The following is a 17,531-nucleotide window of genomic DNA, read 5'->3' as shown; positions in this document are numbered from 1 at the left end:
CTCCTATCCTCTATTTTCTCTTTTCCTTCCTCTGTCCTTCAATCTCTCATTTAAGAGAGAGACGAGAACCCCACACTTGACACAAACTTATACTACCAACTGCTACCAACACCACCACCATGGCATCTGCAAGCAGCTCTGCACAGGCCGCCTTCGGGCTGGGTCGGAGGAAGAAGAACCCCGGCCTCTTGGATCAGATTGGAAAGTTCTTTGGAGGAGACAAGAAGAGGAAGAGCAAGGTGAGGAAGCAGGGAGAGTCAAGGTGAAAGGAAAAAAAAAACACAACAACCCTTCTTCAAGTATTTCAGTTCATTCTGCTGGTTTATTCCCAGAACCACTTTTTACTTCTTCTTTAATTGATCATGTGAGAATTGGTTAAGTTGTATTTGTTCTATAGAGTTATGTTGGTTTTACTGTTGTTTTTATGGTGAACCAAAGTCTGGTAATATGATATGACTCAACGCTGGTTGATGACTTTGGGTGGGGCTGTTTTATATTTTTTATTATAAGAGGCAGTGATTTTGAATCATTTAAGGATCATTACTATATTTCTATGTTTAAGTTTTATTTGAATGGTACTGACATTAGTAGCATTTTTATCTTATGTTAAATGTAATATATTTGTTGTAGATGTGAAATGGTGGAGTTGTTCACTTGTTGCTGCAGTTCGTCAAACTGGAGTTAAGAAGAGCTGTGTGTCAGTTCAGATACTTCCTTAAATAATGATGACGAGGATGAGGACGATGTGTCAGAGAATCGATTCTTTTTCTGCTACATTAGTTGAATCTAATTGAAGCAATCTCTGGATACGCTGCAGAGAGCAAACTCTGCTTCTTGGAAAGTTATTCTGTTTTATTTTCTCTGGTTCCAGTTTTTACACACGTGTGATGAGTCGGCCACAGGGAGGTACCTCACTACTGTTTGCACAGTGCAGCAGTCTGCTCAGTCACTTTCATAGTAATGATGATAACATTATGCTATAAATGATCAAAGACAGAAGATTTATATTAATATATAGTGATATCTGTTAGTAGGGGCATATTATCACTGCCCTTTTGGGAATATGGAGAATAATCTGCAACCTATTAAGTAAGAAGAAGCTTATCTTGCAGACAAGTGATTATGAGGCGTTCGAGCCTGCAATGCTTTTTAATTGCTTCATTTCCTCAAGTGTTGTCAGGAAACCAGAATTTCAACCATTAGCAGATTTAAAAAAATGCTACCCAGCCTTACTGATGAGACCTGTTTTGTCAAAAAAAAACACAACACGTTTTGTGGTGATTTTCGTGTCCATCTCTGCTGCTGGAGCAGTAACATTTCCATTTGTACTCCTGGCACCGGATTCCACCGCTTTAGCCAGACTGGGATCCACTTCCCAGTCATGATGGACTGGTTGGCACTGTCGCCGCAGCTATTACGAACCAGACTGCAGCTCTGTTGGTTCCACAAGCCTTTTCAATCCGTGCGCCATTCACCCAACAATGCCCACTGGAGGTGCTGATGACAGGGAGTTTCAGCTTCTACACGGAGGCTGCTGAAAACGTTGAGCATGCATTGAAATTCTGTTTATCCTGACAACACTCCTGCAGCATGCCGGATCTAAAATCCCTCTTGTAGTACTTTCAAAAGGAGGAAATAGAAGTTTGGCTGTAGCAGTTACATCTTGAGTCACATCTGCTCCTTTTGACAGTTGTCTTAAATCGTGAATTACTCATGACGCTATGGTGCAGTGAGCTGACAGAAACTGATCTCTCTGATTATAAGCTTCTTCTTTTTTTTTTTTCTTTTCTATTTTTTGGTCCAGCTTTTCTAGTCCTGCAGTGAGTGCTTTTCACATTGCTATGATACAGGTAAATCACTGAACAACATGAAAAATATGCATTTCCCCCCCATGCCTTATATTAACTATGAAATTATGTTCAGTGTAAAATTCAGGAGAAAAAAAAAATCTTTATACTGTATGCTATGAATTGTTGCTTCGGCCTGTTCTGCTGTTCAGGTGCTGTTCTGCTTTTGTAAAGTGTAAAGTTCAGGGAAGAAAACAATAGAACAAATGGTGAAGCGTTCATTTAACATTAGGCCAGGGACCAATTTTGCACAGTATTTGGTTTCTCTTTCTTTCTTACTGTACAGTTGTACCTTGCTCTCCGCGTTGATTACTAGAAACTGAACTGCTGTATATATTAATGTATTCACCGAGGGTTTGCCTTCAAACGACAAGTGTTCACATCTCAAGTACAGGTAAAAGACAGACAGGTCCCCCTCCACCTCTGATGCCTCTAGCAAAAAATAACTAAATAAAAGCAACCACTTATTTTTCCAGCAGGAATTCATAATGAAGACAGATATTTTTTAGCATAACCTTTGATCTACTCTGCCTGTTTGCGTGCACAGACTCTCCACAGACGTTTTTAAAGCATCCTTAGACTTCTGAGCTAGTGTTAGTGTGGAAAGATTGTTTAAGTGTTTTCTGTTGGACTGTGATACTGTATGCATGCTTATTTCAGTAAAGCTGAATTGTTTTGATATTTGTCAGGTGTGGAGCCGCGTACCACCTGATTCCTCGTTCTTTTTGCGTCTGATTTATTTACATGATCTTTAATCAAGTCTGGGCTCTGAAGAAATATTAAGACAGTACACAAGATATGTTTCATAAGTTTGTGAGATGATGCCAAAAACAAAGGAAGTGAGCTTCTGAATGCTAATGGGCTGTTGATCATTGCAAATGACAGGGGTAATGGTCTTCTAATTGAAAGGAAAATTAAGTGTGCATGAGTATTAGCTATTCAAGCAGACTCATAAAGGGGAGGGAATATATTTAAGTCTCAATTTGTGTTAATTTGTGTTAATTTTCAATTTGTGGCACAGCAGACGCTACCAGTCATATAATGCTGGAGGGATCTGTGTGCTGGATGTAAATCAGGCATTAGCAGAACAGCTCACAGTGAAAACCAAAAGTCGTGTGATACTGTATTCTAACCCCAGTGTCTTCAGTGGAGAGGAGGGGTGTCAGCGGTCACCCCCTCCCCTCCCTCTCTCTTATCAGTAGGCTCACCTCAGGTTGACGTGTCTTTGACCCAGTCGGAGAGTTTAAACCAGCAGTGGATCAGTGATGATCTCTGTTTCGTAACGCCTTCACAACTCTGCAGTGACAACTTGTAACTTGCTTGTATCTGTTGTGAACTGCTGTGACCGCTGACCTGTTCCTAACCTGATTGTGTTCTAGCTTGTTTTTTTTTTTTGTTGTTTTTTTTTTTAATTGCTTGATTAAAACTCTTTAACAACACCCTCAGAACACTCTCTGCGTTTCGTTTTCATTTGTCTTTGTCCTCAAGCTCATTTTATTCTTGTGGAAGATGGTTTTAACTGCTTTGCTAACTCTTGGTAACCGCCAGCCACCGATTTGTTATTACTCCAATTTAAAGGGGTGCTGCAATTTTATGTATACATTTCTATATACAAAGGTATATAAAAAGTTATCAGACTAAGTTTTATGGAGAGTAGAGCTAAGCTGCTGTTTTTCTGCTCTCTGATCATACTTAGTAATGGACAACTCGCAGTCTGTTTACTGGGCAGATCTCTGTGATCCCCACAAGCAGATTTATTTTTTTTTACTTCCTAAAGACATGTAAATTGAACTTCATTTGGACTCCAAACTATATTGACTCTGTGTTAATGTGAACAGCGACGTGTTCATGAGGATTACTTGTTGTCTGAGTTGAGCTCAGTAATTCAGTCGATACAAACTCATTTAAATTTCTATTTTGGATGCCAAAATGGGTGTTTGTATTCATCTCCTGGTTAGATAAACCAAGAAACAAGTGCAGCCAAGCACCATGGCACAGGAGGGTGTTATGCAATCAAAATAAACACTGTCAAGGATTTCGGATAGACGTGCATTTAAATCTCATTTAAATACAGGCTGATTGGTGCAGAAAAAGAAACAGCCTTATCAGTCATACATGAGAGAACACAACCCAAGTGTGACCTCCGCATATGTAATATCTGAGTTGAAGAAATTCAAAGTGCAAATATTGCTTAAACATTTCATTTGTAGGATCGCTTCATGTACTTAACAAAGACGTCACCTTAAGGGACTCAATAAAACTGTTTATATGGGAAAAAAGAAGGATACAACACGGCTGATTGATATCTATGATTTATATGTCATTTTGGAATTAGCAATTAATCAAACCCAATAAATTTTGACTACTAACCATAACAAAACACTGCTAAAATTGTTTCTTTTTTTAACTCCCGTCCTCTCTTACTATTGTCATACAGTCCCTAACCTTTTTTTACTTCATCAGTTCTGTGTAACAGAACAGATCCTGTTTAATTAGCCTCTTTGTTATTTGCTATTTGAACTTGCCAGACGCACGTCCTGATTGTCTTCCAAATGAAGAACGAACTGCGGCTGCCATGTTTGTGCATCACTTCACACACACTGTTTGTGTATGCCACATCGACTGGGCCCCGCACATTCCCTCTGTCGCGGAATCTGAGATGAATCTTGAGTGCGACTATAGAAAAAAAAAGCTCCAAGACGTAAACATTATTATTCCCTGCATCCCTCTAGTTGGGCTTTGTTGCAAGGTTGATAGATGTGGAACATCCCTCACAGTTCAGTGGATGTGCAGGGAGGCTTTCAGCTGTCTAGGTATGTCACTGTGCCTTCACTGCCACTAGGGGGCACTAGTCAGAGTATAATTTACTTCAGTTTAGTCCTTCAGGGTAGATATCTGATTTCTTGAGAATGAGCTGCACGTATCTCACATCAGTTCTTGATAAATCTTAACTGCGAGTCTCTGAGAAGTGAGTGAAATTAAATATTTTCATCATGTTGATCCATGATGTTATTTACTAACGATAAAAACAGGTTTTCACGAATCTCCAACACTTCTCTGTATTAAATGTTACGTGTCATCCATAATGAAGCTGACACCTGGACAGGTAACCTCACTCGAGGCCTGATCCTGTTAACCATCCTGTATCATAAATACATTTCTGGGATTTGTGACAAACTCAACTGCTGAAGATTTGACTGTAAATTCAGTGACTTATGAAGATTGTGGACGATAATTTGACCCTTCTGAAACAGATTAACATCTTTTCCACCACCACAGGACGTGTCTTCTTATATGGTTGTTTAAGAAATGAGAAGCTACTCACTGCATCAGTTAAAGTTAAATGACTCGTTGGCAGCTGAAATAGTATCATCCATGCAGTAATTATCCAGTTGCTATGGCTACTAAACATTGCATGTCAGCATCATTGTGAGCATGTTTCCATTGAAATGTTAGCATCCACCGGTCTCGATGCTGAGCTAACTACTGCCTGCTTATATTTAATGGACATATTTAAAAGTAGGAAAAAACAAACAAACACAAGTTTGACGCTCCATTTCACTGTGTCGCATCTACAGCCACTTTTTAAAAGCCAGGAAGTAAATTGCTATTCCTGTCTTCTGCAATTCAACTCTACAAACAGGAAATCTACACAAAGTGCACACTAATTCTGCACGCGGGTATTGCAGGCAGACAAAAATGAGCTCTTTCTATCCCTCTGCACCTTCTTTGCTGCCTCATACTCACACACACACCAAAAACACACGCACACACACACACACACAAGGCCCCTTCAGACATCAAACAGGGATCAATGATTACATCCTCCCTCTTTTCAAAGACATGACTGAGAGGAAAGTTTGAGACAAAGTTTTCAAAGCCGACTAGTACAGGTGGCAAAATATCCTTAAAACTTGCCAAAATGACTATTTAGCACATTTCTCTGCAGAAACTTCTTTCAATAATGGCTCCCACTTGGCAGAATGTCTCAGTGACACCGCTCGAGATTCGAACGTCTCCGTCATCATTAAAAGCGTGCCAGGAGCTAATGGAAACATCATTTACATCTCATTTTCAATACTCTCTTGACATTTGGGCGCATTTGCTTTAGCAGAGTGAAATAGTTCAGGCCTCGTGACAGCAGAGGTCTTTGCTGTTATCCCGCACTATAAATTTATTTTTTAGTATTTTTTTTTTTCAAACGGGGGAAAAAAAGAAAAATTGGTTTAAAGCAAGAGAGGAGGGAAAGAACACAGAATAGAGACACACATCAAAGGGACAACTGGCTGAAATTGTGTCTGTACCTGCCGGATTTCATCCAGCTTCAATTGGTCTACTATTTCCTCCTCTCTCCATCTCTTCTGTCTCTCTGCGCGGTAGTGGCCACCCCAGGTTGCTCTATTCCCCCCCTCCCTTTCATATCTGCTTTCATTTCCCATTATTTACATGGGAATAAAAAACAGAAACACAAACCTCACAGAAAGAGAGGCACACTCACGCAAGAGGACATCATTAAAGGGTCACTGCAAAGCTGCAATACGCAGGAGATGTGATGCATTTAGTGCCATTCAAACAGCCGGACTATTTGTATACACACAAAACAGCAAAGTGACACATGGAGCAACACTGCATGCTGAGGTGTGAACGGTGGTGGAACTGAGAGTTTGCAGCCTCTCAGCTACCTAAGCTCACCGCAAGGTTTTTTTGTTTTTTTTTGATGTGAGATAATGGACGTGAATCATCGACAGCACGGCCTCCCCTTCCAACCCACTACTGACACATACGCACATTTTCCTGTCATTAATGACGGAGGGGATGCATGAGGTAGCATTTACAGCAAAGACTAGACAAGGCGAGGGGGCGGAAGCAAAGTCTTTTCTTCCCACTGTGGGCTGCAGGTTGTTGATGCCTTTCATCGGAGGAGGAATTCGACTTTTCACCTTTTTATGTGTCCGTGCTGTTTGCATTTGTTAATTGAGCTTTTTTTTTTTTTTTCGTGCACTTGAGTTTTTAGTCAGACCTAGAAGTCACAGAGTATCGACCTTGTTAAGCACTCATCTTGACAGAGCCTTTGTAAAGTCTGACTCTGAAGCACTTGGTTGCATTGATTTGTACTTTGAGATGATAATTAGTCTTCTTTGTAGAGACAAAGCTGTTGACAAGGAAATGCTGACAATTTCAACTGCTCATTTGTTCCATTTTAATTTGTTTTTAGTGACACGCGGCCGAAGGGCTCTGTCAGATTGGGATGAGGGTTAATGAGGTGGGGGGGGTTGTCTTTGACGTTAAGCTGCTGCCAATGTTGCTGACTGTGTGAATATTAGAAGGTGATTGGAAGAGATTTTTCAGCAGTGTTGAGCTTGAAGATTTATTCATATCCAGCTGGTGAGAGGGAGAAAGTACACAAAGTAAAAGTAAAGTAAGTAAAGTATCACAAGACTGTGAAGAAGTATGACAAAGGCCTTATTAAGTTTAATTAATGTACAGATTCAAGGAGAGAACTTCATTAAAAAAATTATCATTCATTTAAACATCAACAAAGATTCATTTAAATGTATTAAAAGGCTAAAATGGAAACTGTAAACAAACGTTCAAAGGTGACAAATATGGTGAATAAAATGTTCGAGTAAGTAGTGAACAAAGGGCAAAAGATCCCTGTCGTTAGAGTCGACTTGATAAAAACAGCAGCTGTCACCACATTCAAAAGTTTACTTCTAGAAGTAAAACTTTAAACATCCAAGTTAAATTACAATTACATCTAGTTAAAGTACAGTACTAAAGGTAGAAGTACTCATTATGCAGAATTATCCACATACTGTATGAGCTGTACACATAGAGGTGTCGTGTGGTTTATCTATAATAATGCTTCACTTCTCACTAAGCTGTAGTTAGCAACAGTAACACTTTGCACTTCATTGCATTACTCGGGTAAATGTACTGTTACTTTCCACCACTTTTAAGGGTTAAAGAAGTTCCCACCTCCAATCAGTGCAGTAAACAACTCGTGTAAAGCTCCCGCAGGTGTTGAAACAGATGGCGAGACGAGCCCATCTTCAGTTGAGGCACACTGAAATGAGCACTGACTTCGCTCCACCATGGAGCAAATTAACCCTCGTGGTCCACGCGCTGAATGATTCTGACCTAGTCAGAGAGTTAAGAAAGCAAACGAGACATATGGTATGATATGGTGTGATTCTGTGTGTGTGTGTGTGGAATATACAAAAGTTGCACGTTGTGAAGTTATTACACAGCCAAAGAAAAGTACTGTGCACATTTTTTGAACAATGCAGCTTGTGGTGTTTTTGCTCTCAGTGCTCCACAGGTCCAAGTGAAGCTGTGTCCGGGCAACTGTGCTCCCCCCTCAACAACTCAAGGCCAAGTCGTTCTTATGTTGTGTGGATTTAATATTTAATCCTGCTGTTGCTCTTCTTTCTTTCTTTCTTTCTTTCTTTCTTTCTTTCTTTCTTTTCCTTTCATTTCCCTTTCCCCCTCTCAGGGATCTTTCCGAGGTGCTCTCTCTCCCGGCCCTCAGAAAGCCTCTGCAACTTCCCCACGTAAGCGTGGAGCAGAGAACGCTGTGGTCCATTTCTTCCGCACGATCGTGAGTAATGCTTCATATGAATCACGAGGTCTCGGGGGGCAGACGTTTCAGGGCGCTTCGGCACTGTTTGTCTCTGTGTCCCTTTCTCTGAATACCGCTCCGCGCTTCTCTCTGTGCCGCTTCTGCACTGTCTGATCTCTCTGTGAGTCTGTCAAACCTCCTTACTCTCTGTTCATGGCTCTTCTTCAGGTGTCCCCCGCCCCTCCTAAGTCTAGGGTGAGTCTGCCTTACGTTCACATCTAAACTCACACTGAAATGCACAGAAATAGACAATAATGGAAATGACTTTGTCCTGGTTACTAAACGTGTGCTCTTTTCGATGTGAGCATCTGCCTTGCTCCTCTCTTCTTTCCCCCCACATGTCTGTCCCGACTCCTTCCCCCTCTTCTCATCTGACCTCCCCATCACCACCCCACCCCCCACCGTGACCCTGTGACTCCTTCCTCCCTGGGTGGACCCTCCTACCTGCCTCCTCTCCTTCCCATCCTGCCTTTGGGCTGAGTAAGACACACATTTCTATTTGTCCCCCCCTCCCTCCTCCCCTTTGTCCTTGTCTCTTGTTTGTCTGCACGTCCAGTGGAGAGGACTAGCAGCCAAGATAGGCCTGGTAGGTGGTTTGTATCATGACTAATTAAGGCGCAGGCCAAGTCAGGTCATATTCTCAGACTACCGTTGAGCATCACACCTGTGGCTCTGCTTCCATTTTGTCTCCATCAGCCAATTTAGTCATGTAATCCATCCACACATCAGCGATAACGCCCTCATTTCCTTCCTGTTAAAGTCGATTTTCAAAGGTATCACCTCAATTGCAAAGCTTTGCAGCCTGACTTGTCTTTATCATGTGCGTGTACTGTACATTCATGATAACACGGCCATTATTCCTCTTCATTATTCTTCCATTTCAAATATTCCTCTGTAGCTGAGTGACGGGAGGCTGCCTTCTGCTTCCTTCATTTCATTATCAGCACTTCATTTAAGGTCCTCACGCATGTGTGTGCTGCGCTGGGAGTGTGTGAGCTAATTCAGAATCTTGAAGCGTAGTTGGGGGTAGAAAAGAAAATGGTGGGAACAAATGAAACTCTGCCGAGGGTCTGTCTGAAAAGTATTAGTGGTGGGTCTATTGTAACTCTAGCTGAAGGCAGGGCTACTTATTTTAACATCATGAATTTTAAAATGTACTTCACACTTTCTTCTTTCCCACATTTTGTCTCGCCACTGTGCCATGTGCCACGAAAGCTGCCCTGTTTCCATAAGTGTGACTTGATGGTGCACATCAGAAGTTTATTTATGAGTCAAATACATGTGACCAATACTTGGACACGGGGGGGGGGGGGGGGGGGGGGGGTTAAATGTACAAGCAGGAGTAAGTCGAGAGCTAATTGGCTGCCACGACTCAACGTCACCTGGATTACTGGGAAACTTCACCTACATCACATACACGCTTTCCTCAAAAATAAAACCAAAAAGAAGCAACAAATAAATCTCGAACAAATTGTGCAAACAGGAAACTTTTCATACCAAACTTTTTCTGCTTCTTTGTAGCTTTTCTGACTCATGCATAATTCACACTAAATACTTGGAAGGAAACTTTGTCAGAAATGGAACACAATTATACTGCAAAAGTAGGGCAGAATTGGATTGCAGCTGAATCGATACGGCTTTCTCCAGTATTTTGGGTTTTTTTTTTTTGGAGAACACACCGATCCATCACTGCTCAGCTCACCCTGGAGATGAGGCCCGACTTATGATATTCTCTTCTCTCCTTACTCTGAATTTTCTTTTACCACTCCCCACTGAATTGATAAGGAAGCCAGGGCTCTCTGTAGAAAGGTCAGCCAAGTCTTAATCCTCTGCCAAACATCCCCAAGACTCCACTAACACAGACTCTTTTTCTTCCTTTGCCAGGGCAACCAGAAGTCACACTCTGCTAAAGCCAAGAAGGCCAGTGCAGGGGACGGCAAAGGCACCCTGACTAGGATCTTCAAAATGGTAAAATAGGAATAAAAATGCTTGTCAAACTCTGAACTAGTCATTATAATTAAGCATATCTCTTCTCTAATCACTTTCTTGCCCGTGTTTCTTTTGCCTCAGTGATGATATCAGCCACAGAGTGAGTAACTGATACGTGAAGGAGCGCTACTTGAGTTTAACTCACTCCACATTTGTTCAACATTGATATGCTTAGAAGACATCCTAATCTCATTACTATTGCAGCGGCGGAATAATGAGAGGCTTTTTGAGGCATGATGGATCATCGCGTGTGCGCGCTACAAGCTTCGTGCCAGCTCTGATAGAATCACGCTGAAGATGGTAGATCATTGTCTGACAGCAGCCCAGCAGAGCTAGAGCTAACATACTGCAACTGCTTTAACCAGGAAGCTGGTTGTATCGTGTGACATTAACATTACAGGCAATATCATCTGTCACTCGCTGAGCTCCTCCAGGCGCTCTGGAGGACTGCGTATCACTGCAGTTCATCATACATCTAAAAAACCTCTCATTGATTGGCACAAATGTTCAGTTGGACTCAGGAGCGACCTGATTAGATTTTAATGTTCAAAGGCTGAGGTCAATGGGTCACTGTCAGGAACACCTGGAGGGAATTTCATCACATTAGGTCAAACATCCATTTGGACTGATCAGGATATAAGACAGAAGGAACGATGATTGGAAAGTTAGAACACTGCACAGCGTCTTTTCATTTGAGCCAGAAGTTATCTGACAACCTTGTTTTAGCTGCTGTAAATCTAAACTGAGCAGAGACACAGTTTAGTTCGGACCTCTGCTGCTGTTTTGACCCAATGAACCGACGCTGACAAAACTCCCACACTGAAAGTTTCAGGACATTCAGGCTGATGGTGAACAACACTTAACCGACTCTTCAGCTTTGGCGCATATTCATCAGCACTTACTTTAGGCTGCACGACTTTCCAAGCGCCTTATTAGTTGATTTGTTTTCATATACTGTATCATGAAAAGGAGTGGCAGCTTTCATGCTCTGCCGCTTTTTTTCCCTGTCAGCTTTTAATTAGCCAGCCACTCCGACTGTACCTTAGATTAGTTAGTTTGGCAATTACTGAAGGTGGGAGAGAAATACAAATTTCCCCAGGGCTGCATCCTCATCTGTAGTGGCTAAATTGTTGTCACTGAGCTACAAGAGAGTAAACAGCTCTGCAGATGAGGAACTTCTGAGACGCTTGTTTCCAAAGCTTCTCATACGACTAATTAGCGCTGACTCAGTGCCATCGAGGTCTCACTTCCGTTTTCTTGCGCACACAAATGGCGCCGTGATCCAAATGGAAATGAGCATAAAGCCGTGTTGGCTTTTAATTCATGTTTCACACTCTGTTTCCACTGGTTTTCTGCTTTGAAGTTTCACATTTGACTCTTAAGTGCTGTTGCTGTGTCATTGAGTTTTTCCTCTGTCGTGGCAGAGATAACGGAGCTGGGAGTAAAAAGCCCAGTGCTGCAGCTTTTGTTTTATGAAGAGGAGGAAAATGCTTCTCACAATATGGATTATCTTCTTTAGCGATCCATAAAGATTTGTCTCATTTGTGTAATCCCTCAGCCTCTCGGAGTCCTCCGCTCTCCCTGCGTTTATGGATCAGAATAAGAGAGCAGCATGAAAAAATATTGTACAAATTGTTTCAGAGACTTTGAAATGGACAGAGCATCTAATCGAGGACGTTCAGATGCAAACGGGACGCTGAAAGGATGAGATGTTAGAAAACTACTGAGAAAAAAAACATTTGCAGCATCTGATAATCAATTATCAATCAGTGTAAATTGATTGACAGATGTATTTGTGATTTGTGAGGATTTTCTCATACTGTTTTGATTTTACTTCTCATTATTTGTAGACATTCAAAGCCTTTGCTTATCTCACAGTTTCACCTTATATTTCTGACTTCAGATGCACTTTCTCCCAGTTTGGATTCAACTCATTTCGACTACTTTCACTGTTTCCATGTGCTGTATCTTATAATCACGCCTCACTTCCTTATCATTTTGATTCCATCTTGTAGTGCAGACTTACTCTCTCATACCTCTGACTCATCCTCATGATAGAAACTATTTCTTGTCATTTTGACTCTCTTGACTCACTTGCTCATGAATCCTGATCTGTCTCAATCTCATTCAGTCTCATTATGTTTGACTTAGTATCTCACAGCTATAAATTATGTTATAAAGTATCATTAAGTCATATTAATTATTCGATGTTCTCTTCGTAGCAGTGGTCCTATATCCATGTTAGGGGCTTACTAACTGGCTTATTTCTCCCATCAAAAGGCTATTTGTGGCTTCTCGATTCTAAGCCCTGTCTTATTATTTCATCAGGAGTACTCCTGAAAGCTACAAGGCGGGGAAAAGTTGGTTAATTTCACGACTTAAAACTACAACGCTGATGCTTGATGAAAGCTCTGGTAAACCCAGGTGGAATACCCTGTTTTTCCTGAAAGGCTTCGGGATTTTTTTTAAACACAGGAAGTTGTGAAATACCCAAAGCAGTGTTTTTCATCAGTGATGACTAACATCGCTGGTAAAAACTAAAACTGGTTATTACTTAACTCACTCTTTGCTTACTTGTTACACAAGCTGTCGACTGAGATGAATCACATACTGATTTAAATAACCAATGGGCTAAACTAGAAAAACATCAGCGTGGTCCTTTAAGGTCGAAGCAGACCTGCAGGACTGTGGCCTCCTCATATTCATCAGGTGTCTTTTCTGTCACACAGGGAAGCAGGAGTGCTTCTCCAGCCAAACGCTGACGTCCCTCTCTACAACCCTTTCCAGCAGCACGGGGGCAGACGTTCAAGATCAAGGGACTAAAGTGGGGAAACAAAAGAGGATGAAAAGGAGGAAATCTTGTCACCCCATAAACTTACCTACCCCTCCATCTTTGATAACACTCTAATGTACGCTAAAACCCTCCTAAGTCTCCCCTGTTAACGCTCCCACCCCCTTTTGGCTGGTAGATAGCGACACAATCTGTTGCCCCTCCACCTCCTCCCCTGCATGCATCATGCCGAGCCTCTGCAGTCATCATCGCGAGTGTGAACTGTTTGCTGAAGTTCATCCTGAAGCCGCTCACATGTGCAGCCTGAATGACCCCATGCCCCCCGTCACGGCTCTCTTTCTCTTCATATATATTACTTACGCTTGAGTTTCTGTGGATGTCTCTGCTGGTTTCTCTAACTAAAGGTGGCTAAACTGAAGCAAACCGGAGCAGGTGAAGGTTGAGGCCGGTGCAAGTGTGACTGACTTGGCCGTCATTGCCGCTTTCTGATTGGTTGAAAGGGTCTGGTTTTTTCTGATTTAGTAATGAGAGGTTTTCTGTCTTGTGACACCCGTCTGCGTCGTCCCCTTAAAGACCTTTCCTGTGCACCAAAACATGATACATTTAACATTTTATGACTTTATTGAGTGAGAGCCAGTCAGATCACAGTGTGTTTTATTCAGTCCTGATGTGTCTTAGCTGTCGTTAAGTGTCCTGTCATCAATGTGACGTCGACCCGTGTTTGTTATTAAGGCTGGCTGTGAATTTTTGTGAACTTCTAAACCTTCTAAATTTATTTTCTGCAATATTCACTGAAAAGAAAACCAATGAATTTGGCTTCTAGTGTATTTTCCTTTCAGCCCATGACATAATTGTGTACACTAATTTCCCCCCTGCATATGTATAACGTGATTTCACAGCAAACTATTTTCCACTTCTAAAGCTTTCAGACTCTGAATCCGGAGCACGATGCCAGATTCAGACCTTTCATCCGTGCATTAGAGAACTCTTCTTTGTCCTCGCTGCTTCTATCTCATGCACAGCACACACACTGTAAATTAAATTCATGAAAACCCGCACTCCATAAGTGCCCTTCCTTTTCTGACTACCACAAACAAAGTGCTGTGTTTCATACTTGTGGATAACCTAAAAAAAAAAAAACACAAACACAATTTCAAAAAGGTGCTCTGTAACTAACTCTGTAACAACGTATTACAATGTGTTTTCTTGAGATTGTGCAAGTTGAACGTTTTTCTTGAAGAAAAGCTCGGCACTACCACCAGTGCTGTTCCAAGCATCCACCTTCCAAAAGCAGGCGTGTGTGATACGTAGCGTCCATCTCTCCTACTGTGTTTGTGTGTGCTTGAGCCTCGGGAGTGCTGTGTAGCGTTTGTTTCCGAATGGATCCTGTGAATGAATGTAAAGATCCTCCTCATTATTGTATGTATAATAAAACATGCCCAGCCATTTAACTGAGAATAAAAATAAATAAATCAAATTTAAAACCATTTCCGCTCGCTGTATTGTGTGCTTTGTGTGCCGTGGCGTGACCCGCAGCAAATGACGCATGGTGACAAAGCTGAAGCAAAGGGAAGTGATGTTACTGGGTCAGGTCACAGCAAACAAAAGTATGAAATACTGTAGTTTGTTTCAGAAAGCCAGCATTTGTGACTCATTGGATAATCACTATTCAGGACAAGCTTTCTACTCATAACTGGAGGAGATAGAGCACCATTCAGGTTCAGGTATAATACAATGCATGTTGAAATTATAAAGGAACAAAGCCTTGCTGGTGCACTGAAAATATCAATGAAAGATGCTGATCACTACCAAATCATATTTCTCCCAAAGGGCACACAGAAAATCATTTTTTATTCACAAACTAACTTTGTGAGGCAGGGACTCAGTTGGTAGAGTAGTTCTCCATGAACCCCAGGGTCAGAGGTTGAGGTCTTAATAAGTTGTGTCATTATTATATTTCCCTTTACATAACCAGGACGTGTCGTTGAATAATAAAAAAAAGAGGAAAAGTGTTATAGCAAGAGGTAAACTTCAACATCCATCATCTTACTCTTTGCAAAAAAGAGAAAACATATCTTCATTTAATAAAGAAATCAGAAATGACTGAGTCAAAGCTGTGAAAAAACAATGTGAGCTCAAATTAGTAGAAAAATTACTTTAATCTTAATTTATTATGGACAATAGAAAATACAACTGCAAAAAAAAAAAAAAGAAAAAAGGAGAGAAGAAACAGCTTATTACCTGTAAACTGGCTTTGTTTCATAACAAATGCAACATGACTCCTAAATTACATATTCCCAACCAATCCACATAGCAGAGGTTTTTCAGAAAATACCTAACTACACTATTTACAGGATTAATGTCTGTGCTGTGGATCTAAATGATACAACGCTGGCACGTTCAGTCAAAAGGCTCAAAGCTTCAGAACGGTGTCTTCACAGCTCACTGCTAATCTTTAGACACGCGTCTGCTGCTGTTTTGAACTAAGATCAACTTGGAAGAAACGCTAAATTACATTTCACACAAAGATGAAATATGTACAGTATTAAATATGTAAAAAAAAGTGGCAGATTTCTTGTTAACCAGTGAAAAAGATTTGCTTCTGAAGCCTTAGCAGCAGTCCAGCTCCTGCTGTCCCCTCTGATGGGACCAATAACAGAGAGACAAGACACTCGTGTCTGGGGGAGCTTTCTCACACAGAACAATTTTCTCTCTGTCCAACATTCGAGGGACCTGCAACCCGACTAGAGAATTCTCCGGGATGCCTGTGTTTATTGAGTCAAACCTCTGTGGAGGTTATCATATTGATGACAATCAGACAGTAGCAAAACAGATAAAAGCCATTAAGCCAATCACACGGAACCAGACTCCCTTTAATCTTGGCTAATGAGGAAAAACAGCGGGATCTGCTGCTACAGTAAAAGCCCTCGATATACAGTGGAGCAAATGTACAATGTCTTAAGTATTCTTCCAACCAAATGAGCCTTTTGAGAAGAGGCAAAGATTTGCTTCAGCTGTAAAACTCAATCAGTGCTCTTGGAGACGTGTGGTTTGTGGTCAGGGGAAGACGTGCCAGTCTCCAGATGATTCAGGAACCACTTCCAGGTCAAGTTCAGGTGTTACCTCGACTTGAGGTGCCGATTCTTCTTGAATCTGACCTGAATGGAGAAAGACAACGAAGAGATGTTTACATCTAGACTTGAGCAATTAAATACCAGCAGTTCTGATTCTCTGTTCAGTTCATCAGTGGCAAGTCAAAAACCATGTCCATCATAAAAAAACTATTTTTGCCTCTTCACTCTACCAACATTTGCTTAAATATCTCTCATTCTCGTTTTGTTCTTTGTTCTGAAAAGTCATATTTAGATATTACACAACTGTGAAATAAGTCCTGGCAGGTGTGGGACATGCTCATTGTGAGTTGTAAATATGGTATGAGTCAAATGTCAGAGTGGCTTTCAGCTTAAAATAACAATAAAGTACCATACAGTGAGTGCAGAACAGTTGTTCTACTGCTGCAGGCCAGACAATGGATTGAAAATTGACATTTTTAACCCGATGATGGTGCCAAAAAAAAGTCACCTGAGAACCATGACTTTCTCCATTCCATCTTGTGGATACTGAGAAATTTCACACAGTAAGTGAAAACTGGGACCTCCTTGTGACGTTATATGAAAAGTCTGGCATCACAGAAGTCATGAGGTTATGTCCTCTGAGAAGAAATGTCTGTCCAAAATTTCATGTCAGTACACTGGGACGTTACAGTCCACGGTGAGCATGGCTCCAAAAATTAGCAATTTATTATTATTTATTAGAGAAGGACATTACATGGCTGAAACCGCCAACCTACTTCTGACTTCTGTGAATTTCTAGAGTACCATGGTCACTTGGTGCCAGAGAGGCTTCAAACTGCGCTTCGTGTCAAAGAGATGTTGCGTGACAGAATCGGCGAGAAGCCATAACAAAGACAAGCCTGTAGTTGTCTTTTCAGATCCCACTTTAGCATGCAGGCACATCGGGGAGCTTTAACTGTGAGGTTTGAACTCCGTGTGTGTCTGATCTCAGATCAAAAAAACAAGTGTTGACACAGTTGGGATAGTGTCTGTGCAACCTTGCGAGCGCATCAAAGTCGGATTTAAAACTGAATGTCATTTCCATAAGTTTAACGATATTGAACACATTCGCGAAACATTACCTGACGTGGAAACGCATTTTTGATTTATAAGACTCTCATGGGATTTTAATGACCACAGAAAACCTTGAAAAAGGGAAATCAGTGTTC

General features: G+C 41.3%; 1 protein-coding gene across 7 annotated transcripts; it reads left to right on the top strand.

Annotated features, from left to right (window-relative positions):
- The first annotated feature begins 86 nt into the window (after positions 1 to 86).
- Positions 87 to 14,736, top strand: LOC113168972 (myelin basic protein-like). Of its 7 annotated transcripts, XM_026370074.1 has the most exons (7): positions 87 to 239; positions 8,344 to 8,448; positions 8,638 to 8,664; positions 9,026 to 9,055; positions 10,354 to 10,437; positions 10,540 to 10,558; positions 13,188 to 14,736. In XM_026370074.1, exons 1-6 carry the CDS (start codon positions 120 to 122, stop codon positions 10,540 to 10,542), a joined length of 369 nt encoding a protein of 122 aa, XP_026225859.1. In that variant the 5' UTR covers positions 87 to 119; the 3' UTR covers positions 10,543 to 10,558; positions 13,188 to 14,736. The 7 variants fall into 7 exon arrangements, with proteins under 7 accessions (XP_026225859.1, XP_026225865.1, XP_026225864.1 ...); XM_026370080.1 differs by lacking the exon at positions 9,026 to 9,055 and having other exon boundaries at positions 10,363 to 10,437; XM_026370079.1 differs by lacking the exon at positions 9,026 to 9,055.
- Positions 14,737 to 17,531: the final 2,795 nt, after the last annotated feature.

Source organism: Anabas testudineus, chromosome 16 (genome assembly GCF_900324465.2).
Source record: "Anabas testudineus chromosome 16, fAnaTes1.2, whole genome shotgun sequence".
NCBI classification, from domain to species: domain Eukaryota; kingdom Metazoa; phylum Chordata; class Actinopteri; order Anabantiformes; family Anabantidae; genus Anabas; species Anabas testudineus.
The sequence above is the reverse complement of the archived record's forward strand: the minus strand, read 5'-3'. Positions and strand labels throughout refer to the sequence as shown.

Excerpts from the sequence above, each read along its gene's own strand:
- LOC113168972 (XM_026370073.1), top strand. The coding sequence starts at position 120 with ATGGCATCTGCAAGCAGCTCTGCACAGGCCGCCTTCGGGCTGGGTCGG. Across the intron at positions 8,449-8,637 it reads TCCATTTCTTCCGCACGATC|GTGTCCCCCGCCCCTCCTAA; the intron begins GTGAGTAATGCT and ends GCTCTTCTTCAG. Across the intron at positions 10,438-13,187 it reads TGACTAGGATCTTCAAAATG|GGAAGCAGGAGTGCTTCTCC; the intron begins GTAAAATAGGAA and ends TCTGTCACACAG.